This window comes from Mirounga leonina, unplaced genomic scaffold, assembly GCF_011800145.1.
Source record: "Mirounga leonina isolate KUSES-001 unplaced genomic scaffold, KU_Mleo_1.0 Mir_125, whole genome shotgun sequence".
Lineage (NCBI taxonomy): Eukaryota > Metazoa > Chordata > Mammalia > Carnivora > Phocidae > Mirounga > Mirounga leonina.
Window position 1 is genome coordinate 76,749,869 of NW_023270305.1, and position 25,116 is coordinate 76,774,984.

Consider the following 25,116-nt stretch of genomic DNA (forward strand, 5'->3'; position numbering starts at 1 on the left):
GTGAATCCTCTCTTTCTCTTTCACACAATGTCTGATCTAGCAACAATCCCGAGCTCCAGAATCTTCTGGGGAATTTAGCATGACAAATAAAACAAAACCACAGCTTCCTTGGCCTGGCCTCAGTGATTCGATAGGAAAAACATGTCCAATTAAAAAAAAAAAAAAAACCCCAAGTGATTGTGAAGGGCAGGCGAGTCTGGCTTACCCTGGTTAATTATGGAAACAGGCACTCTGCTCCACTGCTTGAGCTCTCCTGGTGCCAGGTCAGCCTCTGTTGCTATCATGCAGAGCCAGCTGGCTTGGAAAATGTAGTTGCTTTAACTCCCTGTATTGTTCTCCCATTTAGTACAAAAGGAATACAAAAATCCTAACACCAGAGCTTGAAAGAATTCTTAATGAAAGCAAAAGCTCTCAAAGTTTTCACTCAACACACCTAGTTTACAGATTTTACAACAAATGGCACTTCTTTTTCTCCACCTGGTCGTTGCTGCCAGAGAAGGATACACAGTGATTCAAACCCTGGGTGAGATCGGAAAAGTCTCTCCACACAGCAGTTAATATTATATGCAGATTCAGCCCCAGGAGCAGAGCAATGTTTTTAATACCCACTCGTCAGGTTACATATACCAACCTGGATGTTTTCGGGTTTTTCCTTTAAATTCTACAGCATTTTTCTTAGCAATCCAACAACGCACCATGCAAAGCAGAGAGCCAACCTTTAAAATTGCAAGTGTGTTTCAATATTTTATTAAAATAGCATATTTAACCACTGTTAACCAAGAATACGTTAACTTTGTCCCCTCCCACCCCCACCCCAAATACGCAGCACAACACAGTAGTGATTTCAAATATCCTTGATCATGATAACCAACAGAAGTATTTCAAAGTCAAGTTTGCAACTAAAAACTAGACCTTGGAAGAATTCTGAATTAAAAGAAACATAAAGCTCTCCAACAGAATTCTTTTATCTGCCTGAAGAATAAAAGCCGGTGTGTCACCCACCTGACAATACTGCTAAATTTGCTTTTTTTTTTGTCCTTTATGCATAGTATAATGTCTCATTTATAAGTACCCACTTTTATAAATAAAATTGGCATTTTTCACCCCATTTAATGTTCCTTTTCAGCTTCACAAAGAAACCAGTAAATAAAACTGTCAATGACAGTCACGACATATGCTCTCATAGCAAGATAAAAAACGTGAAAATACGCAAAGATGCATCTACGCTATTTTACATAAAAAGACAGATTTTAAAAAGTGCAAGGCAAAATTTGCAGTTTTCTGAGGGGAGTTTTTAGGCACATCCATTTCTTCAAAGCAAGCTTAGAATGAAATTCCAGTTTGTTCTTCATGACACCTGTTTTAAGTCTTTCTTTAAAAAAAAAAAAGAAAAAAGAAAAAAAAATACATCCCATCAAGTGTGAAACAGGGAGTCTCCCGTCCCGAGAAGTGAGGTTTTCAGTTATGGCGTGTCCGTCCTTTTTTTATTCTTGCGGGCTTTGGTTTGGGGATGTATTGATTATTTGCCTGGTACTCGAGTTCTTTACGGAAATAGTGGATGGCTTTGTTCAAACCTTCTTCCAGCGGGACCTGTTTAAAGAGAAGGTGAGAAGGGGAGACAAGGTCACTGTTGAAAGAAACTGCAGACCTCCCCGGGGCTTCGCGGGCAGGAAATGCTGATGAGCGGCCTGCCCTCCGCAGGGGCACTCACAGCACCGCGGGTGGGTCACACGGCATCATGGGCTCGCCAGGACAAGGTCCTTCCAAAGCCGCTTTCAGAACGCACTGGGCAATTTAACAAATTACACCCCAGATGGACACAAGATGAGCTCTAATCCCCAAAGACCTGAACCACCTCTTGCTGGTTTGGGGTCTATCTCAGTTTGAATCAACCACAAAGAGCACCTGAAAATAATGCCCGTGTGCATGTGCCTTTCTTTCGGAAGTGTATGATGGAGGGAGGGTGCCCTGGGAAACACCTGTGCGTGACCCACCCACCTCACTCTCCCATGTGACATTCGCTCCCAGTGACCTAAGAGGCTGAGTCTGAGAAGAACCCATGATGACACCGCGGAAGCAATCTTAATTCAGAGCCCCTCCCTGCAGCCAACAGGAAATCCAACCAGCTGCCCATGAGAACAAGGGGAGAAGTCAGGAGGGGAGTGCTGCCAAGGGGCACCCGGAAACTGTTGGGGGAGAAGGGTATGCCTGTTACCTTGACTGTGGTGATGGTTTCACGGGTAAAGAAATACATCAAAATTTATCAAGTTGGACATTTTAAATATAGGCAGTTTGCTATATGCAAATTGTACCTCAACAGCACTGTCAACAAGACACATATGGAAAAATCAAGATGGGTATATGACTAAACGCTTCTTTGGACAAGATCCCTCAGAAACTACTAATTAGCTGAAACTAGTAGTAAGAGAAACCAGTGGTAGATGTCTCATCTTCTAAATGTGTTAGAATGTTATACATCTAAACTCCAGAAAAATAAAAATACCTACATACCTCACATAATATAAAAGCAATAGTTACTACACAGCAAGTGTACATTTAGCTTTTTAAAAATTATTTTGTTTAAAATAAAGGGGCTCTACTTACAAAAGGACCGATGGCAAATGCCTTCTAAAAACAAAGATCTGCACTTGCTGCTTTGTGTGGTGGGAATTCTTTTTTTTTTTTTTTTTTTTAAAGATTTTATTTATTTATTTGACAGAGACACAGTGAGAGAGGGAACACAAGCAGGGGGAGTAGGAGAGGGAGAAGCAGGCTTCCCGAGGAGCAGGGAGCCCGATGTGGGGCTTGATCCCAGGACCCTGGGATCATGACCTGAGCCGAAGGCAGACGCTTAACGACTGAGCCACCCAGGCGCCCCAGTGTGGCGGGAATTCTTATGTATTAAATTTTGTCTGGGCATGAGCATATTTTTAGTGCACTCAACAAATCCCTGTGGCCTTCAATCACTCAGACCTGTAGATTCCACGATAAAATAAGATCGGACTGGAACTCTCAAGTCCCTTTAAGATCCAACACTGTAGGATTCTACTCAGCTCTCTGGAGGGCAGCAGAAGAGACCGCCCCAAAACATGACTGTGGGATCTCAGGACCACATCACCCCCAAATCTGCCACTTTGATAGGTATATGGACTGTGCTGGGCTGCAGCCTCTTGAACAAGTGCAGGGTGAGGCTCTCTCTGAACTCCTCCGACCAGACAGGCCCTCCAACAGAAATCCAGCTGTCCTGAGTCCCCTCCCAGAGGTGTCATCAACTAGGGAGCACTGACTCTCACCACAGGAGAGGGCACTAGACCTGGACACCAGGTAAACTGTCACTGGCTCTTTTTTTTTTTTAAATATATTATTTATTTATTTGACAGAGAGAGACACAGCGAGAGAGGGAACAGAACCAGGGGGGAGTGGGAGAGGGAGAAGCAGGCCTCCCACTGAGCAGAGAGCCTGATGCGGGACTCGATCCCAGGACCCTGGGATCACGACCTGAGCCGAAGGCAGACGCTTAACCATCTGAGCCACCCAGGCGCCCTGTCACTGGCTCTCTTATCTCCCATCTGTTCTTCTAAGGGCCCATTCACAGTTCTTTTTTTTAAAGATTTTATTTATTTGAGAGAGAGAGAGAATGAGAGAGAGCGAGCATGAGAGAGGGGAGGGTCAGAGGGAGAAGCAGACTCCCCACTGAGCAGGAAGGCCGATGCGGGACTCGATCCCGGGACTCCAGGATCATGAGCCGAAGGCGCCCCCATTCACCGTTCTTAAAAATCATTTACTGTCCTCTAAGAGGCCTATGTGCCCCTCTTCTTTCCCTATTAAGATGGTATTTAAACCTAAATTCTAAAGCCACCTCTTGAGTTACTTATTCTTCCCTGGGTATCTCCCACATCTACCTGCAGGACACACACTAATCTACCTGCACAGTTTCCCACAGGCCACATGGAGTCTAACTTAGTCTAGGAGCAACAGAAAGGCATGGAGGGTTACCGCTCCCTGGACTTTGGTCTCTCATACTCCCAACCTGGTGTTCCACCTTCCTGGGAACTGGGGTGACCTGCTTGCCCCGGTTGACACAGCAACCTCGCCCAACCCTGCATGTCCAAGGACATCCTGGGCCGAGTGGAGACAGGCAGGTCAGCCAGGGCGACCCAGGCCCAGAGTGCATGCAGCCATTGCCCTGGATCCTTCTTTCATGGAGTAAGCCATGTGCGTGTGCAAGTTTACAAAAGCAGACTCCACAGTGGGCTCCCATTTCCCCTGTCACTGAGTGAGACACAGGAAAGGAGAAGCCATATACCAGCCTGGAGAAAACCCTACGTCCTGTCCGCCCAAGCACGCCAGCGCCCACAAGGACCCGCCATGGGCCTTTGTCGACAGGGCAGTGTCGGCCATGCACTCACCACAGGCTCCCACGCCAGCATCATCTTCGCTTTTCTGATGTCTGGTTTTCTTTTCTGTGGGTCATCCTGGGCTTCGGAGAGAAACTGAATCTCACTTCCACTACCTGAATTAAGAAAAAAGAAAGGTAAGAGAATCACAAACCACTCCAGGTGGGACTTTTACTGTATGCCTCAAAGTGAAATTCCCTCCATGCAGTGAATAAGGGTGCAGATGACGGAATGCATTTCCCATGGAGTCACTGAGTCACACGGGGGACTGTACCTCTGGCCCCATGAGAACTGGGTGGGAGGCAGTCACTCCTGAGAAAAAGGGCAGGGCTCCCTAGCTGCCCGCTCCCAGGCAGACCACCCACCATCAGCTAACACAGCAGGCATGCCCACAGAGCCAGACTCCAAAGTAAGTAAAAGTGGCAAACGTGGTGTCATCTGTGATCCGATGGCCTCACTGAGCCACATATGAGGCATTCACACACTGCAGGAGCCCCTGGCCTGGAAGTGGGCTGTCTTCCAACGTGTTTAACCAAGTAGAGTGCAGGAGGAATGACTGTGGGCCAGTTCCGGGCTGATGCCTTATGGAAGACCTAACTATTTATGCACCTGCAGGTGTGAGCCCTGAGCCAACACATAAGATGTCCAGCTACCGTGCTGGCCAGCAGAATGAAGCCACGCGAGGGACCATCGGCAAAGACCTGCAGAAGAAACGCCCAGCGGAGGCCAGCCCCGGGCACAGAATCACAAACCAATACAACGGTTGCTGTTGTAAGCCTCTGCAGTTTGGAGTGGTGTGCTCCTCAGCCTTTCACAGAACCGTAGTGATTATAATGCCCAAGGATCTTGTCAAAATGCAGATTCTGATCCAGAAGACATGGCTGGGGTGTGTTATTCTGCATTTCTAACAAGCATCTGGGTGACGCTGAAGATGCTGGCCCCTGGGGCCCTCTCGAGATAGAGGTTTGGGATAGCCTAGATCCTGGACAAACTGCTATCTGAGCACATCCCTTCCTTACCTGGGTAGAGACAGGCAGACCCAGAGTGGGAAAGCTGGAGAAATACATCTCGGGGAGGCTGCTAGGGCCATGAGATCCTGCAATTTATGACCAAGGATGGCCAGCCCCCCTCCTGTCCGAGTGTCCAGAGCTGATAAGAACATGCTGGTAGATGACAGCTCCAACTCAGTAAGGACAGCCCCAAGAGTCAACCCAGCTAAGTATGGGGTCTAGACAAGCACTTGAGCACATCCTACATCAGGCTTACCCTAGTCTAGCCAGCCACACTCCAATCTGGTTGTGTTCTGACTCAAATTTCTTGGTCAACCATGGAAAACAGATCATTCCCCCCCTCCCCAAAAGTCAGGACTTCCCAGAGCTCTAGTAAGCCTGCTGATGTGACAAAGGGCTCACCCACCGTGCATCTGCAACGCAAGTGCTGTCTGAAAACACAAAAGCTTCTTCTAACTTTCAGACACGCCCCTGATTGGGGTTACTCCCAGTGTCTACACTGCCGCCAACATGTCATGGCTAGGTTGGCCGGAACTGCCAAGAACTTGAAACTCGCCAGCAGATTCCATCAGAAACACACAAGCTGGTACTGTTCCCTCTTGGCTCTTGGAAATCTCCTTCTCATCACTGTCCGTGTTTGGAAATCCAACACTTGTTACTTGTGCAGAGTGATCTACCACTATCCCATCTCAAGCACTGGGAACAAATCTACTCCTCCCACTCCACCCCAACCTGCTGATACAACTGTGAACACAACCAACCTCCCTTCCCACGCTCCTTCATCTTTATCTTTCCATTACTTAATTAAAGACTCAGAAGACAATTAAGTGTTCCTGAAAAGTTCTGCTTTTTATCCAATTCAATTAGCTTGTATTAATTACACATTTTCTAATCAGGGTGTTATTAACTGATAGGGTGAGTGCAGCCAATTTCACTCAGTGACGTGTTTATCTTACTTACCAACAAGGTTTTTAATTAACTGAGCAAATTCTAGGATTGTGTGTTCTTCCGGGTTCCCCTAAGGAAGAAATGGTTGCTGGTTATAAGTATAATCACAACAGCAAAGACCACCACCCAAACCACATGCATGTCTTCCAAGTATCCATGGGCTGACTCTGGCATCTTGGAAAGTCATGAGGCTCCTGGCTCTTCATGTTTCCTCGGGTGCTTCCCTGATCTGGATGATGACTGATCCGCCTAGTGAAGTGCTAAACTGTGTCTGGTCCTGCTTTTGTCCTCTAGACTAACTGTCTGTTGACAAGAATGCCCCTCGGCTAGGTCAAGAGCATCTAATATGGACACACGGTATCTGGCCAAGAGACAGGACGATTTCTGTATCTAACGTTACCATAACTGCATTGTCACTTGGCATAAAAGTTTGGGTCTGCAAAACGAGCTCTCCTAAGACAATATATTTCCCTCAGGGTGCACTGTGTCAACAACTTAAGCAATAACAGACTTGCTTACTTGCACATGGGAGCTGTAAAGGAACCAAAATGCACTCGCAGATGAGGGCTCTGGGCAGCCCAGAGGGAAAGCCTCAATGTGGTTTATAGAGTGAGCTTGCCCTTAGGGGCCATCAAAGAAAACCATTTTCTCCTTTTCTTCCTTCCATCACACAGGACGGCGGCCACTGCCCCTCTTCCCTTCCCAATCCTGCTACTCTTGTTTGCCACCCCCTCCCCATCGTAAGAGACCACCATCAAGTGTGACAATTAGGTGTCCTATATACGCTGTACCCCCAACTTCCTGATCTGGCCTGGAGCTGGAAGGGACCAAGTCCTACATATGAGCACTAAGAAAGGCCTGACTAGCAAAGTGGAGTGACAGGAACTCGGGAGGGAAGGGCTCCGTCTTTGTCAGCGCTACGTGCAGACACTCTTCAGACTTTGGGGAAGACGGGTTTCTCCCAGGGATGGGAGTTCCCAAAGGGCCCTGTGTCAAGGCCCCTCAGAAAGAATGAAGGTACCTAGTACCTAAAGAAAAGACTGTGGTTACTTGGGGAGTGGGGGACATCACTGACAACATCACCATGTTAAAGGGCCTGGAGCAACACCCAGGATAAAGGTGGCCCGGCCTTGACAGCATCAGGTAGGTAAAGGCTCGGAAGAAACAGGCTCACATGACACGTCTCATTCTAATTTCATGTTCTTTGAAAAGTGCATGAAGGCAGCCCTGGCTGGTGCATGCTGACCCATGAATCGGTCAACAGTCTGACAAGGGAATGAGGTCTCCACCTTTCCTACTTGGTAAGAACTCCCTCCCAACTCAGTGAAAAATGAATGCGACAGAACATGCTTCAGATTGCTGGTTACAAAGAAAAGTACAAAGAAAGGTTTTTGAGTGAAGTGGTTTTGAAGAATCAGCAGGCATGGCCACACCTATGAACCTTTAAACCTTGTAGGAAGCAGGAGAGGTGGTTTGGGAGAAGCACCTGAAGCCGATCCAAGGCTTGTCAAGGTGAGGCCATGGCTCCCAATAAGCTAATGTCAGGGGCCGTTGGCAGAAGCAGAGCATTTGAATGATGGGCAATCTGCACTGGACACTTCACATTTTAAACAAGATGGAATGAAGCTCTTCAGAGGACGGTGAGTGAGAGGGTAGGAAGACTCCAGACATGAACATGAACTCTGGCTGAGAGCTGGGGAGGAGGAGACTCAGAGGGTATGACCCTGCCCTCCAAATCCTTGGAAAGTTACCCCAACTGCGGGAGGCATTGGATTAGCTTGAATGGCCTCCACGCTGAGAAGTAAGGCCAGTGGGTAGCTCACAGAGAACATGATTGTAGTTCTAAATCTAAGGAAATGCTTCCTGCCAATTAGAACTGGCCAGAGACAGAATGAAGTGCTTTGAAGAGATGCATGTTCACCAAGCAGTAAAACTGCTTAAAAACACAGAGCGCAAGAACCTTACGATCCCTCCAAGAGGGAGATTCTGGGACCACAGGAAGCAATGAAGGAAGAAGCAACAAAGGTGCCCCCAGAGCAGCCAGCTGAATTATACATGATCAGAACCTGGGACACATTCTTAACCTCCGTGATCTAAAGCTCACTTAATCAAGTCTTCCAGAGATTAGATTATGCCAAACAACGGAGAAAGGAATGCACACAAAAAACTGTCCATCTACTGTCACCAAAGGCTTTCACAAATTTCCAGACCCAGGCCCTTCAGGATGACAGAGGTGGGTGAGTGTTTGTCACACCACTCACCCATGCCTTGCAGACGTTTTACTCCTTTGCACGCTCTTATTTTATGTTTTTCCCCTCTACTATTCAGCAAGCAAACACACGCATGCCCTACGTGTGCTGCCGGCAAAGAAAGCAAAGGTTGCTGGGCTCTTTATGGTCTCACAAAAGCACACAACTCTGACCCGTTCCAGGGGGTGTGGAAGGAGTGGAAGCACTCACCAGGTTGACCGGGCTGCTGACGTTGCTGTTCATGAGAGCCACGAGGCCGTTCACCAGATCGCTGGAAAAGAACAGAAGGCCGGGTCAGGCGCCGCAGCATGCAGGTGCCGGGCAGACCCACGCCACCTCCCAGAAGAAAACCAAACCCCAAATGGAAAGCCGATGTCAAAACAAAATCCTGCAAATAAGCGGCGTTGAGAATGCTGAAGTATTCATGGATGATGATATGACATCTGGAATTCGCTCTCAGCGTGTGGGGTAGAGATGGCTAAACAGGAATGGAAGCAACGGATGGGCTTAAGTTCTCTACTTTCGTCTACTTCTGAAACCCTTTAACGATTGGAAAATAAAAATAAAACAGACATATGCCCCCAAGAGATGGTGTTAATACAGTTTCTGATGAAAAGTCCATGTTTAAATGTGAGCCCACGTAGCTGGTCCATATGAAAAAGCAATGATTTGAAAGAAAAAAAAAAACCAGTAAGACCCACTGAAATGAATGCACTCCAGTATGTAATTCTCATACTGGCAAATCACAGATAAAGCCAAACAACACAGTGTTGAAATAAACCAGACCACTGCTCCCTACCCCCTCACCTTCAAATCCCCCCCCACCCCTCGCCGCCCCCCGAGACTCCTCGCATGAACGGTCGGGGACCTGGATGTTTCAGATGGATCGTGACCGACTGGGCCATGAAGGTGAAGAGAAGTAAGCAAACTTTCGCTTACCAAGGTTTGGTTCTTATTTTCAGAGGCTTTAAAGTGTGGCTCTGTTAAAAAAAAGTTACTTCGTAAAAATGACACCTCACTGCTACACACGAGCATGTTCTCTACGTCTACTTTCATTAGCTGTACTTCTCAGAAGACTTTTAAAGTTCTGTTCTGGTGATCCAAATGCAGTCTGCGTTGAAACCTTCCCTTCCTCCTCCTCCATCATTACCAGCAAGGAGCAGGTTACTATGGTCAACTTCAAAACAAAACCTGTTTTTGCTTTCCTTTTCGTCCAAAAAAAAAAGCGGGGGGGGGCAGGGTATTTGGCAAACAGTTAAACTATTTTCTGAATTTTTGTTTCTGATGATTGGGTATTTTAAGTGAACATGCCTAAATAGTCCGTTCCATTCTCATAGGTCAAGCACAAATGCAAGGAACTGCTGATTTTGGATGACTTTTCTAGAAACTGGCAAAAAGTCACTTCATCACGATGGCAGTAATTACTATTCTATTACATCACAACACATCTCTCACGGCATAGGTCTCTGCATAGTCGTCAGAAGACGTTAAAAGCTGCCATTCACCAGCATCCACAATCCATTTTAATACTGAAATGCCAGGGGGTCCACGTGAAGCTGGAAGACAATGGACTCATGCAATCATCCTCGTGGTGGGGGGCATGCATCTTTTATGTAATCAGCTGGCAACTTTTAAGGTCAAAATTGCATAGATCACACCCATTTAACCTGAAGCTCTTTAAAAGTGTCATTTTGACAAAGTGACTTTTTTAAAAAAAAGACAGCACGCCTTTGTTGTGGGGATGAGGCCATAACCTGACCAGGAAAACATCAGACACAGTCATGCCAAGATGTGAATGTGTATGGTATGGTCACCCGGACCTCAGAAACCGGGAAATGCCACTTCAAGGCGATCGTGGATTCTGGAAACAGTTAACTTAGTAAGGTAACCATAGATTCAGACGTTGTGCATTCTTAACTACAAAACTGTTTCTAAAACAAAAACAAAAACAAAAAAACCCCAGCTTATTAAAACTAGCAAAACTAACTTATCTGAGTCTTAAATAATAAAACTGGGAAGTCAGGAAAGCTGCCTGAGTTTGGTATGTCATGGAAACACATCAGGGCAGGCCACGCACTGCGGGCACGTTCACTCCTGAGCTGGGATGGTGTGCGGCATGTGCACTGCTGAATTCTTAACATCTTTTAATTACTGGCAGAAAAAGTCTGAGGCCCTTTTAAATGAATTCTGTATGTGTTGCCTTTGAAGTAAATGAGCACAGTTAAGAAGAGTGAGTTCTAACTGCTTTGCCTTTTACTGCAGTCTCCCTGGCACTTTGCGAGCTGTCACAGCTGGAGAAGTTTGGAGGCCACCGGTGAGGTGGTTCTAGGTAATGCCACGTCACGGACGACCGCACGACTCCCTCACCATGTGCACAGAGGAGGGGGGTGAGGTGGGCGAAGGTGGGTGGGATGGAAGGTGTGTTATTATGAAAAGACAGTACTCAATACACAAAGTCCAATTAAGATGGCCCGGATACAGAATCTGGCTTGATGCATTTTCTCTGAGCACAAGGTTCCTGGGGTAACTGCTTTGAAATGAAAACAGTCCTAGAGGGATCCTGCTATTTCCTGGTTAAATCTCTTCTTAGGATATTCGGGCACCAAAATGTGCCAGCTATATTTTACTCCCAGGCTTTGTGTCCTGCTTGGCAAGACACTCATGGCTGGGGAGAAAAAAAACACTGACTGTGATGTACGTTTATTCATAGCTTTCTTTTAGACTAACTGTGAAAACTGACAGATGTGTTTAAGAAAAAAATCTACAGTGGCTGTTTTTATTTTTATTAATTTTTTCCCCTAGCAGTTATTTTTCTCAAAGAGGCTTCTCCCTAGGATTTTCACATAATCAGACAAAAGTCTACGTGGTTGCTCTGGCCGAGGTGGCCCAGACCTGCACCCCCGCTGCCACCACTTCACGGTTACAGCACCCCGGGATGCCCTCGGGACACTCCAGGAGCAGCATTTTCCTGCTGTGCGTGCGGCCGTCACCCTGCCTGACAGGCATTCCCGGGTATTTACATTGCACAGTAAAAATATATGGTACCAAAATACAGAACTGGATTTTACAATGATTTGGGATATCAGAAACTTGCACAGAATTCATAGTAACCGTGTCATGTGGGCAAATATTTTGTTCTATGCAACTGATTATAGAGTAAACTCTTCTCCCAGAACCCAAACTGCATTTTAAAATATCACCAACTGAACTGGCCAACAAGAATACGAGACTTAGGAGGATTAACAAGAAAACGATAATAATTACCACTGAGACTATTCGACAAGGTTCTCACATGTATTTTTACCCGCATTTAGGTCCCGCATAAAATCTGACAGGAGGATGGTCTACCTCATCTTTTCCTTAATGAGGACAATCTCACCCGCCCCAGAAACCCACGTTTAAGACGGGTGTGTTTCAGCTCCTGCAGGTTTGCTGGATGAGTAAGGCCAGCTCTCCAACTGGTGTGATCTGAAATCAAGTCGCCCTCAGGAACTGGGCAAGTTTCCCTACGAAACACTAGGTGGCAGTAAAAGATTAGCACATGAGTCATAAATGCCTCAGACTTAACGTGTAAATTTTTAATTTTTTTTTTTTTTTTTTTTTTTTTAAGATTTTAAGTAATCTCTATACCCAACAAGGGCCTCGAACTTACAACCCTGAGATTAAGAGTCGCATGCTCCACCAACTGAGCCAGCCAGGAGCCCCGAAAATTTTACCTTTTAAACAGAGAACCCCAAGGGCTTTCCCATCTGAAAATTAAAATGGACTTTTAACCGAGCCATGTTAGAGATGTGAAAATAATGAACATATCGAACAGACGCGGGCTGCTTGGTCTGCACCACCTCTGCTGGGAGTGGCGCTAAGGCGGACTTGGCGCGCAGCGGGCCCAGCTGCCTTACCTGACGTACTGGAACGCCCTCGTCTGCGACCCGGACCCGTACACCTAGGAGGAAAGCGACAGTTAGGCCTCCAAGAAAACCACACTGTAGCGGGAAAACGGGTTTCCTTAAAACTCCAGGGCCACAGACCGACCTCCGAACTGACGCTGAAGGGGCACCTCCAAGTTAGGCCCCGACAGTGGGAAAGCGCATGCGTCCATGTATCAAGTCTGTCCTTCCAAGTCAGTAGTGGAAGGAGTCGGCTTCTGTTACGGTCTTGTGACGCGTCGGGGATTACGTTAGGTTCTGGGGTCTCCAAGCCCAGCAGGGTGGCGGCCGCACACACAGCAGGAAGCAGTACCTAGAACCCGGGTCCTGCACCCTGACAGCTGGGCGCCCAGTCAGACCAGCCCAGAATCTCTGGGGAGGAAGCGGCGGGCAGCTTGGTACTTTTACAGCCCTGGGTGAGTCTAACATGCAGCCAAGTTTGAGAACGACCCAGGAAACCACGGATAGGAGACGGAGGTGGCGGCGGAAGGAAGGGAGGGAGGGAGGGAGGGAGGAAAGAAGGGCCCTCACGCTCCATTTGTGTCTGTTGCCACATGTCCAGGCCTGTACTCAGTTCCTTTTCTCCACAGACCCTCTTGTCTGAATGTTCCCTCCTTGTGACACTTCTCTGGCTCATTCCGCCAGCCAGAACGAACAGCTCTGCCCTTCAAGCTCAGCCATTCTCCCCTATTCCTCTAGACTCTGCCACTCGTACCAGCTTCCCGCAGTGAGCTCCTGGGGACAGGTACAGTGTCTGACTCACCTGCGCCCCACTGCACCCCGCATACCACCAGTGCTCCATGAACGCATACTGAACAATAACCTTGTGGGGTCTGCAGTGTCTACCACGTGGTTAGAACAAAGAGACTGAGGCAGAGCCTCTTTGAGGCACTCCCTCACCCTACAGTCACAGAGAAGGAGCCAGGGGGTTTTTGCTTGCTTTCTTGCTTGCAGTGGTGGAAAGGCGGCAGCTGGGAGGAGGGACTGCCTTCTAGAACAGCCTGCCTCCCAAGCCCGGAAGAGAACAACACTCTTGCCTCCGTCACTGGCCACCTGATGCCAAAGAGGAGCCAGAGGCCAACAGCTCCACAGCCCAGACTAGCCCCACTGGCCTTGCTTTCCAACAGGGCTCCCCAGGGCGCAGGCCACCAGGTTTGAGAGGCAAATCGGAAGGAACAGGAAAGGGAAGAAAAGCATGCTTCACAGGCACCCGCTGCCTTTTTCTTTTTTTAAAAGCAGGGTTAGAAGGCTGCTTTTGTTATCTTAATAAGCATTCGGATATAACAATGTCAAAGGGGCATCGGATTTACCTACTTAGGCAGAGGCCCTCCCAGTGAGAAGAGGCTGGGGAAGTGATTTACAGAGCTTTCTGTCTACAAGACCCAAGTGCAACCACCAAACTCAGTAAAGAAACGTTGAAGAAAGATGAATGGGTCTCTGAGAAGCAGACTCACCCTTCCTTGGCAATTCTGCCTGAGCCCAATTCCCTGGTCATGCTGACCCTTCTGATACATCTGGGCAAGTCAGGAAGGAAGCCATGGGCCCAGTAAGTAGGACGTAGGATGTCCTTTCTTTGCTCCTTCCCACCGCCCCTGATCAGGGGATTTGCTGCTGCATGCCGGCAACATCCACAGAGAACCCACCATGCGTGAACAGCGACGGCCTTCAACACGCCCGTGAAGGCTTGGTCTTCACTCCCATTAGCTCTCTGAGCTGTGATGTACCAGAGCTGACCCACAGAAAAACACGCAGGTGCAGTTTTCCGTCCCACTGGATGTGAGAGAAGGAACGTGACTCGGCGCTGTGTGCTGGCTGAGCCCACAGCCAGGGGGAGGTGAATGGGCCGCCAAGGTTAGGATTCTGAAGAACCACCCCAAACACCTTCCTCAGCAAAAGGAACAAGAGAATCATGATGGCGACACTCAGTGGCCTGAATGTCACAAAATGGCATAAACCGAAAGGTTTAGAGCCTCTTACTGGGAAGCCCCAAAAACCTAGATTGAAATAAGCTGCGTCTACAGAGTTTCACACCGCTGCCTTGTTCAGAGTGCCCTCCTAGAGGGGGCAGTGATGCCCAGAAGGCCAGGGTGTCTTCAGGCACCCCTCCCTAACCTGACTCCATCACCATAAGGTTCCAGGGGCCTAGAGCTGAGCTGCAGAGGGGAGCACAGCCTGGTCCCTTCAGGTCCAGTGACGAAAGCCCCTCAGCAGATACCCTGCCACTGAGGTCCCACCTGATGTCCACATGGGCGGCAAATGGGCCTCTGGGAAAAAGCCCACGTTACAGAAGGAGCCAATGGAAGGGCCCCTCTCCCCGGGCTGTGGCAGGAATGCGTGGATCTTGGGGACCCCCATGCACAACTCTCCTGGGTCCTGTCGATAATTGACCTTGAAGACATGCCCCAGCGTGTGCAGGTAGTTAAAATGCAATGTCAGTGGTGCCCCTGGACCCTTCCTCCCTGGCATCTTTATAAAGTCCTGTTGGATTTAAGTTTCTGTAGTGTGTCCTATTGTTCATCTCTATTTTGGTTTAAATCAGCCTCCCTACATACATCTGCAGTATTTACAACACAATAATTTTTAATTCCTGTGTGTATTATTTTCACTATGCAAGCGTGCTACATGAATAAGTTAAGTAAAAAAGAGTGCACATGTGAGAGAGAAGATGCGATCCCACCTCCCCCAGCAAATATGCCCACCCTGACTTCAGGAACAGCTGGAAGCCCTGCACAGCCCCCTGCCTGACGATAAGGCACACCAGGGCACAGACCGGATCTCACTCACAGACCTGCCCAAAAGTAGATAAGCAACAGATGCTACCACATGAGAAACAAAGGGCCTGGTGCTGACGGTGAACACCCTGCCCGGCTCCCATGGCCGCCTTGTCTTCCTCCATGAGAAGACAAGCCAGGCTTTTAGCAGCTCTGCCTTCACTTCCCAGAACGACAGAGGTGCAAGGAGATTCAGGTCCCTGTTCAGTCTGGATAACCAGGGCTGTGTGCAGGTCAAAGCGGCATGGTGATTCAGGAACCACCAAAAGGGAGAGGTAAACCGGTGGGCAGGCAGGCAGCCAAGAGCACAAGGAGTACTACCAGGGAGCACTGCAGCGGGGGGAGGGGGGAGACAGAACACCACAGGGGAGCACTGCAGAGGAGCACCTTGGGAGAGAACGGGGGGCACGAGGAGCACTTTGGGGGGCACGAGGGGCACTTTGAGGGGCATGGGGAGCACTATAGGGGAGCATAGGAAGCAGCATAAAGAGCACTGCAGGGGGGCACAAAGAACATGGGGGGCATGGAGAGCACTATGGGGGAGTATGGAGAACACTGCAGGGGAGCACTAGAGGGGAGCACAAAGAGCACCACAGGGAACTCGCCCGGGAGCATAAGGAACATGGCGGGGGGGGGGGGGAAGGTGAGGCATGAGAAGCACTATGCCAACCCCAACCCCAACCCCACTGCTGTGTCCCATGTGCTTCCATGAACGAAGGCCCAAAGTTAGGGATCACTTCCGATACCACACTATAGATATAAAGGGTAAATAAAATGTAGATTCTGGTCTAAGAAGTATGGTTTCTCCAAAATTTCCCTCTAGAAAAAAACAGCAAGCCTTTTTTAAAAGATACAGACCGTGACTCAAACCCCAAATCTGCCACACCTGGAAAAATTCACCTCAATCAAGTTGTTCTCTCACCTGCAAACTGGAATGAATCACAGTGAGGTGAGAAAACAGAATTAAACCCTAATGCGAATGTGCGCATGCTCACAACATGTGAGCACGCTCAAGAGCTTTGCCTGAAATATGAGCTCAAGTCTCTTCAAGATAGACTTAATGAGCTAGCTCTACCTGAACTGTGCCATCTACTTTGTAAACTTTCCAAACTGGAACACAGTATTTTCTGAGCTTTGTGAGCTCAAGCTAGAATACAGCTTCTGTGCGTGACTCGCAGAACTGAGCACAATCCTCCCCGAGTTACCCTGACAGACCTCTGTGACTCAAGATGTGGCGACAGGCCCAAAGGATGAAATCTGCCCCGAGGTAAGATGACAGAGGGCTTCAGGAAAGGCAAGTGAGAATAGTAACCCAGCTTGGAAAAGGGAAGGCGAGATACTGAGGGGCCACAAAAGAGGCCTTTAGTCTTGGAAAGAACATGTTGGAAACAGAGCAGGAAAGGATGGATGGGCCTCCTTACTCTCCTTCCCTGATAAACCAAGTGCTCCCGAAGCTGGGCTGGACTAAGAGTCATAACGCAGGACCCCCTCATCCAGAACTTCTCCACAAAGCCGTCTGACAAAAGCAACGCCATCTCAAAGAGACAGCAAAGGATGAAGAGCGGCTTCATCAAAACACTGAGGGGACAGAATTCTGTGTGACAAGAGGGACCACACACTTCTGAAAGGCCTCCCTGAGGACTCCTGTCACCAGGGGTGTCTAGAAAAGACAAAACGCAGCGTGTCTGGGACTAGCTGCCGCCCTGCTCCTCGGTCCCTGGCACTGAGGCGACAACACATGCGTTCTCTCCGGCTGCCCACAGTGGGTGCTTTCTTGGGCAGGCCCACCTGATGCTGGGGCCCTGGCTGTTGCCCAGGAGGCAATCCATCAAAAAGCCCTTTCTCAGAAGGCTTTTAATAGTTCGCTCTGCAAACGAAGCAGCTCTGATCGGGGGCGGGAGGAGACTTCATGAGGGCAGTGGCTAAAACAGCTCCAGGAGTGTCCCTGAGTGTCCCTGAGGGTAAGGAGTTCCCCACCAAGCAGCTGGGCTGAGGGGTCCCCATGAAGGAACCCTTGGGACCCAAACAGCAGGCAGAGGGGAGCATGGAGGAGAGGCAACTTCACCTTGCAGGAACACTACAATCACGACTTCCAGAACAAGCCACAGAGCACTTGTGCTCATCACAAAGGCAAGCGGCCACTATAAACCCGATCCTCAGCTTGACCAGCATTTATCACAGGCCGCCTGGTCGCCAGGCACCCTTCTGGCAGCTGCGGACACAGCCATGAATGAAACCAGGTCCTGATTTCAAAGCGCTTACACTCGAAAGGGGGCTGGGGGCTGGAAAAGAATACTTCAGTTGCTGAGAAGTGCAATGAAAACCACAGAAAGCACGGTTAGGAGGCGCAGAGCGGCGGCTGGGTGTCATTACATGTAGAATGGTTCAGCGCTTCCCTGCTGAGAGGATGACTGAACAGGGAGAGGCCTGGAAGGAGCGTGCTCCTGGGACAGGTGGGAGCAAGGGGCTGAGCTTGCAGAGCAGCAGGGCTGAAGCTGAGGTGCACGGGGGGCCCGTGAATCAGGCTCTCAGCAGATGAAAGCCCCCCGGAGCTGCTACTTTTCTTCAGAGGCTCCCCTAGCTGCTGGGTGGAGAGACCCCAACAGGGAGAATGAGTGGCTAGGAGGCCGGGGCAATAAACTGGGGGCGCATGGCAGTGAGGCCGGGGGAAGCGGGAGAAGAGGTGGACGGGGCCGGATTCTGGATCTTAGGGCAAGAGCACCAGGCCGTATCACTGTAGCAGTATGCAGTGTGAGAAGGACAGCACCCAGGGTGACCACGGCATGGCCGTCTGCAGGCCCTGAGGCACAGAGCTAGCAGCTGGTAGGGGGAGGGAAGAGCAGGGGCGGGGCACTGGCACCCTGAGATGGGGTATGGATTCACCTCTCGCCTGCAACGTGTTCAGCAAAAGTCACCTGTAACACGTGTCTTGCCCTGGGCTGGGGGCGGGGGGAGCATACCATTTTGTAGCAGGCTAAGCTTTTTGTTCTGAATTGGCAGCCATGTAGCTAACCCATCCAAGAAAAAACGAGCACCATGGAGAATAGTGATCAAGAGCAGAGGCTCTGGCTCAGACACCGGCAGCCACCGTCCGGCCACGTAAGCTTGGGCGATTCCTCTAACCTCCGTGCTTCGGTCTCGCCATCTGGACCATGGGCTAATAACAGAACCTGGGCCCCACACATCTGTTGTGAGCACTGAGTAAAGTGAATTAATGGGTGTGAACATCACTGAACAGAAAACAGTAACCTTACTCTACTGAGAGACAGACAGATGGATATGTACAGACACAGAGCTGTAACTTTCCCTTTGGAACCCACTCAGCTGATAAGCAAACCCTCCTGCAGTTTTCAGAGTAACAAGATGAAAACAAGTGTTTGGATGCCCACCAAACACTAAGCCTGAGAGGATGCAGAGGCCTGGAAGAGGATGCTGAGGCAGACAGGAGGAGGATGCTGAGGCTGGAAGAGGATGCTGAGGCAGACAGGAGGAGGAGGAATGAGAAAAGCAAGAGGACAGAGGAGCAGAAGAGGAGAGGAAGAGAACACCAAGAATTCAGCTAAACCAAAGAAAACCAACAGAACTGAATCAGCAAACCCTTTGTAGAGCAGGAGAGGACCACTCCTCCCTGAGGATGGGACAGGGGCGGTGGGGACGTGTGTGGAACGAGCCACCCACCCTAATGCAGGGTGGGTATCTGAGGGTGCTCACCTGTACCATACACTCAAACCACTGACCCCAGACCACTGAGGTCCAGAAGGTGGGCTCCAGAAGGCTCCCAGGTTGAGCCTGACAAGCAGAGGGCATGCTTCTGGGCATCACCAAGAAAACTGCCAAGACCTGCCCCAGATACCTCACTTCTCAGCAACCTGAGGGGCACCGAGGATACACATGGCCCTGGCTATAGCCTGTGGGCCAGGAGAACATCAGAAAGGTCTTTGCCTGCAGGCTGGTGCAGGCAGACGCACCCCGAGGCCTGGGCCACGTGGACCAGGCTGCAGCCCACGAACTAGGCAAGGCCACCAAGGCTCCGTCACTCTTCTAGATCCCAGCCCTGCACCTTCCCTCCTTGTCACTAAGGGCAGTGGGATGTACCCAAGGCAAAGGGGCAACCTCAGGAAAGTAACTGCCTGAACCAAGAGGCACTGCTCCTTTGTCACTTGCTGGTAGACAGCTAACTCTGCCCCCCACCCGCCCCCTCCCCCCAAGGCCGGCACATACCGTAAGCGGCTCGCCCTGCAGTGCCTGCAGGATGAAGTTGCTGACGACCCGGCCATCATTCATGTGCATGCGTGGCCCAAAGGTGTTGAAGATCCTGGCCACTCGCACTTCAACGCCTTCCTGGAACAGGAGAAGAGGATGTGGGATGCATTTCATTTCACCTCATGTTTCCGATGCCTGGCCCATAAAGCAAGTCTGAAAACGCCCTGCTTTTTGCTCCCAGATGAAAGTGGCTTTCTGGTAGTGTCTACATAATACATTCACTAACAAATCTGAACACTGCACAGAGTTATACCAAACTCGAATGCATCCTCGATTCCACCCCCATCAGGCCATCGACCTCCCAGCAGAGAACCTGCAAGGCAGAGAACCTGCAAGGCAGCAAGCAGTAAAAGGGGAAAAAGGTTTGTAGAACATTTTTTTCCTAGTAAATAAATATTTCCCAAATAGGGCCATGCCGTGCATACTCTTTTATAATCATCTTCACATGGTATTTCGTGCAGGTTTACCAGTCAATAGTGATTTTAAAGGTCAATGAATGTTTGGTAGCTGATGCAAAGAAAAACAAGCAAGTGCGTTATCCTGGATAAGGGGGGACACACATTCTTAAAGCGGCACACTGCCCTACACCCCCCAATCTGTCCCAACAGAAAACGGACTTGTTTTAGTGAAAAACTAAAGACAATGCAGCGCCCGCTATGGGCTACTAGCTACAAAACCTGAAAAGATCTGTGCCAACATCACTGAGAATAGCTATATCTACGTGGTCGGATTATAGGTGTTCATTTTCTTCTACGTGTTTTTTTTTTTTTTTTAATTTTTTGTTTAAAGATTTTATTTATTTATTTGAGAGAGAGAATGAGAGAGAGAGAGCATGAGAGGGGGGAGGGTCAGAGGGAGAAGCAGACTCCCCGCCGAGCAGGGAGCCTGACACGGGACTTGATCCCAGGACCCTGAGATCATGACCGGAGCTGAAGGCAGTCGCTTAACCAACTGAGCCACCCAGGCGCCCCTACGTGTTTTTTTAGATCTTTCTATTTTTGTTACAAGAAATACGCATTACTTTCGTATCAGGAAAAGTATATTTCAAATATGTAATCAGGAAAGTATGTTTTTTAAACCCCAAAGCCTTCTTGAAACTATCTCATGCAATTATTAATTTCACAGGCTGCTTCTTCATGAATCAAAAATTAATGTTTTTATCACACCCTGAATTAGTGGACTTCTACAGCGTCTGCGTGCCTAATCTGTTTCACCCATTAGACTACACACGTGCATTTTCCAGGAGTCTGAGGGCAAGCAGGATGGCAGGGCGAGGCCCCAGGGCTCACGAGCCCTCCAGCTCCACTTACCCTTGCTCAGCCCTACTGTACTTGGGAGAGGAGCGTACTCACCTCACACGGGGCTCACAAAAAGGAAGCCAATCCCTGCATAACCCTTGGCCCGGGCCTGGTAGCGAACAGCAGTGGTTGTTACTGTTGTCTCTACTCATCCAGAAAGTTTTCTTTTCTTTTTTTTTTTTTTAAAGATTTTATTTATTTATTTGACAGAGAGAGACACAGCGAAAGAGGGAACACAAGCAGAGGGAGTGGGAGAGGGAGAAGCAGGCTTCCCGCCGAGCAGGGAGCCCGATGCGGGGCTTGATCCCAGGACCCTGGGATCATGACCTGAGCCGAAGGCAGACGCTTAACGACTGAGCCACCCAGGCACCCCAAAAGTTTTCTATTCTAATTCTACCACTTCAGGTCCGGTACAGGCTGGGGTCCAAAGAACCCTCAACTAACAGGGCTGATTCAGTACAGATTTCTCCACCAGTGTAATGAGTGAGAGGTGATGAGGTACCGTGTCCCAAGGACCCGGGTTGCCTCCCTGTGGTTGGAGCCACCCGGCTGGCCACCTCTGCCCACAGCAGCCTCAGCTCTGTCCCAGTTACTAGACAAACACGAGCAGCTTTTATGTGCACCGAGGTCTGAAACGGTTGGGAAGCATGGATCCAGCACGCAGCTCACTTCTAGAAACCAGACGGCTATATTTTTGCTAATTCCTCCCAGCAATGCATTATAATGCTCACATGAGCTACTCAGAGTCTTAGGATTAAGGTATGAGCTATAATCCTAGGTCCAGGAATAAATCAACTCCTTTCTCTGCTGAACTAACCAGAGAGTATTTCCAAAATGGGGGGAGGAGGAGAAAGAAGCAGAGATGTTGATCTCAACAGAAAAGAACTCAGAAAGTATCCATTTGCATTTAATTGTGAAGATGAAGAATGAGAAGTAGATGAATATGGTGTTATCCTAGAAATAGACTGGAAAAACCTCATCAAATTTACAAGTCAAACCAACATGCCTACTGGGCATGTTGCAGAGGCTATGCAAGGTTTGCAACAAATCAAATGCTGTCATCTTCCGGACTTCTCTGTCCTCGGGGACAACACTCCAGAACACAGCCTTACAGAAGCTGTGTTTGCGGACATGAACTGGCCAGCACGTACACGGGTTTGTTTGTTTTGGTTTTCCCGTTTGAATTGTGAACTTAGGTGCTACAGGACAACGCCTCTGGACTGGTACAGTTGCTGGGATAGCCACCATGCTTTTTTTGAAAACTCCAGCTCTCAAAGCAAACGAAATAAACATAAACCCAAGGCTCACTCAACTTAAGACCTGCTCTCCTCTCGCGCACTGGCATCTCCCAGAGTTTGTGTCCTGCTTCATCAGGACACAAAGGCCACCCCCATTCGGCATGCACAGTTCATCAGCCCTCATCCTCTGGGATCTTGCAGGGGCTCCAAGTGGGAGGGCGGACCCGTCAGCAGGTACTGACACGGATGCTTATGGTGGCAGCCCAGTGGGTGTTCACATCCACATTTTGGAGGCAAGTATAATGACTCCCCATCTCAGGCCTGAACAAAGGGTCAGTATCTGAACCAAAGCCTGCTTCCCTGAATGAAAACCCAGAAGGTGCCCAATAGGCCGCGATGCCTCTTGAGGAGACCCTCCTCTGCAGGACCAATGAGCAAACACATGTACAATCTCTTAACTCACACTCAATATTCCATCTGCCAGGAGCAGTGTCCTGCTGACTACCAGGCTGGTGCATCTGAATTTCCACCATGGCACAATGCAGGGTCTCTGCACACTCACACACGTACGCGCAACAGCGATTCAGAAAAGGAACTGCCAGGTCATTAAGAATGGTTGGGTTTCACTGTGTCCATGGTTTTGTCCCGGGTGAGGATCAGGAGTCATTTGCTCATGACTCCAAGCATCAAGAAGTTTTTATCAAGCATCTGGACGACTCTTCTAAGTTTGAGTCACAGCAACATAAAACCAGTAGCAACTTGAGAGAAGACAATGCTCAGGGCGCCCCTTGAGTGAGTGTATGTAAGCACACACAGGTAAAGAGCACGTGGCTTGCTCTGATAAATGGGCTTCAGAAACAGTGGCCAGGCTACAATAATATACAATCCCAGAAGGGTGAGCTGCCATCAGAATGTCTCCTTGCTTATTTCTAGTGCCCAGGAGGGGTGAGCAGTTGGAAGGCAGGCCTGACTGATCAACCAGCAGTAACCCAAGAGATACAGTGAAGTTTGGAACAAAGACTCTTCCCTCCCCAAACCTCTCCAGAGGAGAGAAATGTTGCCAGCAGGGATTAAATGGGCTCTCCCTCAAAAGCTCTTTTCAATGCAGTCATTCCCTGGTGAGTACTGTCTCAAGCCACTGAACCAGACAGTATGATCACAGTTCCTGTCTTCACTATGGCAGGTGCCGGAAGATGGAACACAGAAGCCCTGCCTAGGGAGGGAGCAGGTGCTGACCAAGAGCTGGCCATCTGCCGCCCACTCCGTGGTGCAGGCAGCCTGCCCTGAAGGGGGTACCTAAGGCAGGGATGGGGTCAGAGAAATAACAAAAAGTGCTCCCAGGTACAATGGGCCTGACTTTGTGGTGCTTCCATAATCTTCCTCATGCCCCTAGGAGAAGTGCACACACATCACGAAAGCAACAGGACTGTGAGACCCTGAACACTGACCCGTGTAATTTCCCTATGGCCTCTCCTAAATGCATCCTAATGGGGTCTGCTCCCTACCTGGGGAGAAGATGAAGGCCATTACAGAACACAGAGCAATCTTGCTGAGCATGGTTCTCCAAGGTGCTAAAAAGCTGCAATTCACTCTTGGTGATGCCAAAGGGACAAGGCCATACAAGGTCAGGGGACAGCAGTTATGCGTCTGTCTGGCAATCTCCCTCAACGGCCCTGTTTGGTCTTAACAATCAGTCGGGAGTGTTCATTATGCAGCAGGCTAGGCCAACACTCACAGCGAGGCCAGGAGGGGTCAAGTACTACTCTGCCAGTTTCTAGGTGTGGAGGGCAGGTACTTGGTGAGCATGCGGCAGCGCTAGGAAACAAGGCGACACTGGGTCTTCACCCCTAAAGGGTGAATACTATCTTCAAACATTTGACTTGTTAGCTGCTTGCTGAATATCTGTTTTTTGAACTAAAATATACATACCAACTATTTCATTTTTTAAAAGTATTCTGATGCTGGAAAATAAAACAAAACCTCGAGACCACTGGACTAGATGATTTTGGAGTTTTCTGTCTTTCTGCTCTGCCAATCTACGTTTTTATGAAGGGTGGCTTGTTTTGCAGACCCAGCCCTGTGGGTGGGCCACAGACTCCAGAGTCATACTCATGCACAGCCTGGAGCTCAAATACACACCAACCACTGACCACAGCATGCAGACAAATCCCCACATTTAAAGTCCCCACATTTATAAAAGCATTGCATACAAGTGCACAAAGGAAGTGCACTTTAATTCCTCCCTGACAAGTTCAAAGGACAGGTTTCTCCTGGTACCCAAAAGTAGGGTGTTCCTATGAAACCCTTCAGAAGCAGGAATGACATAAAATAAAGAAGCAATTACCATGAACTTACATGGAACCATTTTTGAGCTTTCCCAGATCCCAAAAATAACCTTTCTTAGGCTTTTCTGATACCTGCAGATACATCTTGCTAACATGAGCGGAATAATTCGAGATTAAGCTCAGATGCTCACAGACACAGGTCAGGGCTCTGGCACCCGGTGCAACGCTGAGTGGGGCTCCCGGGGAAGGGGCTCGGGGTGTCACCACCTCTGTCATGACTCACTGCAAAACAAACTTTGAACACTACTTTCGCTTTTTGGATGTTTTTGTAAAGGTGAAAATCCTCTTTGGTTCCAACTCATTCCATCCGCTGGAAGAAGACTCACGGGAGCTTCTCTTTCCATGAAGGACATGTTTGAAAATGGGTATGTGGGACAGAGTTTTCTGAGAAATCCAGTTCTATTTAGAATACATTAGGGTATTTCCATACATGAAAATGAACTCAGAATCCTGAGAATCCTTTGGAAAAGGGAAAACCTTCCTTTAGATCTTTAGAAAAGTTCTACCGTATGTGGTCTTCACAATGAAGGGACAACTTACACTTAAGAAAGGATGTATCATGTAAAAAAAAAAAAATAAGAGTTAAAGTTATTAAAACAATTAATTAAAAATATGCCAAAGGATGATGGTTTCCCATTCTCTCTGGTCATTCTTTTTTCATTTGTTTCCAG

The 25,116-nt window shown here is 48.8% G+C and overlaps 1 protein-coding gene across 2 annotated transcripts in view; it reads right to left on the minus strand.

Annotated features, from left to right (window-relative positions):
• Window positions 1-724: 724 nt before the first annotated feature.
• UXS1 (UDP-glucuronate decarboxylase 1) overlaps window positions 725-25,116 on the minus strand; it is a 99,117-nt gene continuing 74,725 nt past the window's right edge. Inside the window, exons 10-15 of one of the 2 annotated variants that reach the window (XM_035001897.1) lie at window positions 19,523-19,642; window positions 12,504-12,547; window positions 8,815-8,875; window positions 6,368-6,425; window positions 4,410-4,513; window positions 725-1,590 (exon numbers count right to left, since the gene is read on the minus strand). In XM_035001897.1, the coding sequence (XP_034857788.1) occupies window positions 1,459-1,590; window positions 4,410-4,513; window positions 6,368-6,425; window positions 8,815-8,875; window positions 12,504-12,547; window positions 19,523-19,642 (519 nt within the window). In that variant the 3' untranslated portion in view covers window positions 725-1,458. The remainder of the gene's footprint in view (window positions 1,591-4,409; window positions 4,514-6,367; window positions 6,426-8,814; window positions 8,876-12,503; window positions 12,548-19,522; window positions 19,643-25,116) is intronic. The other variant, XM_035001898.1, reaches the window with a different exon arrangement.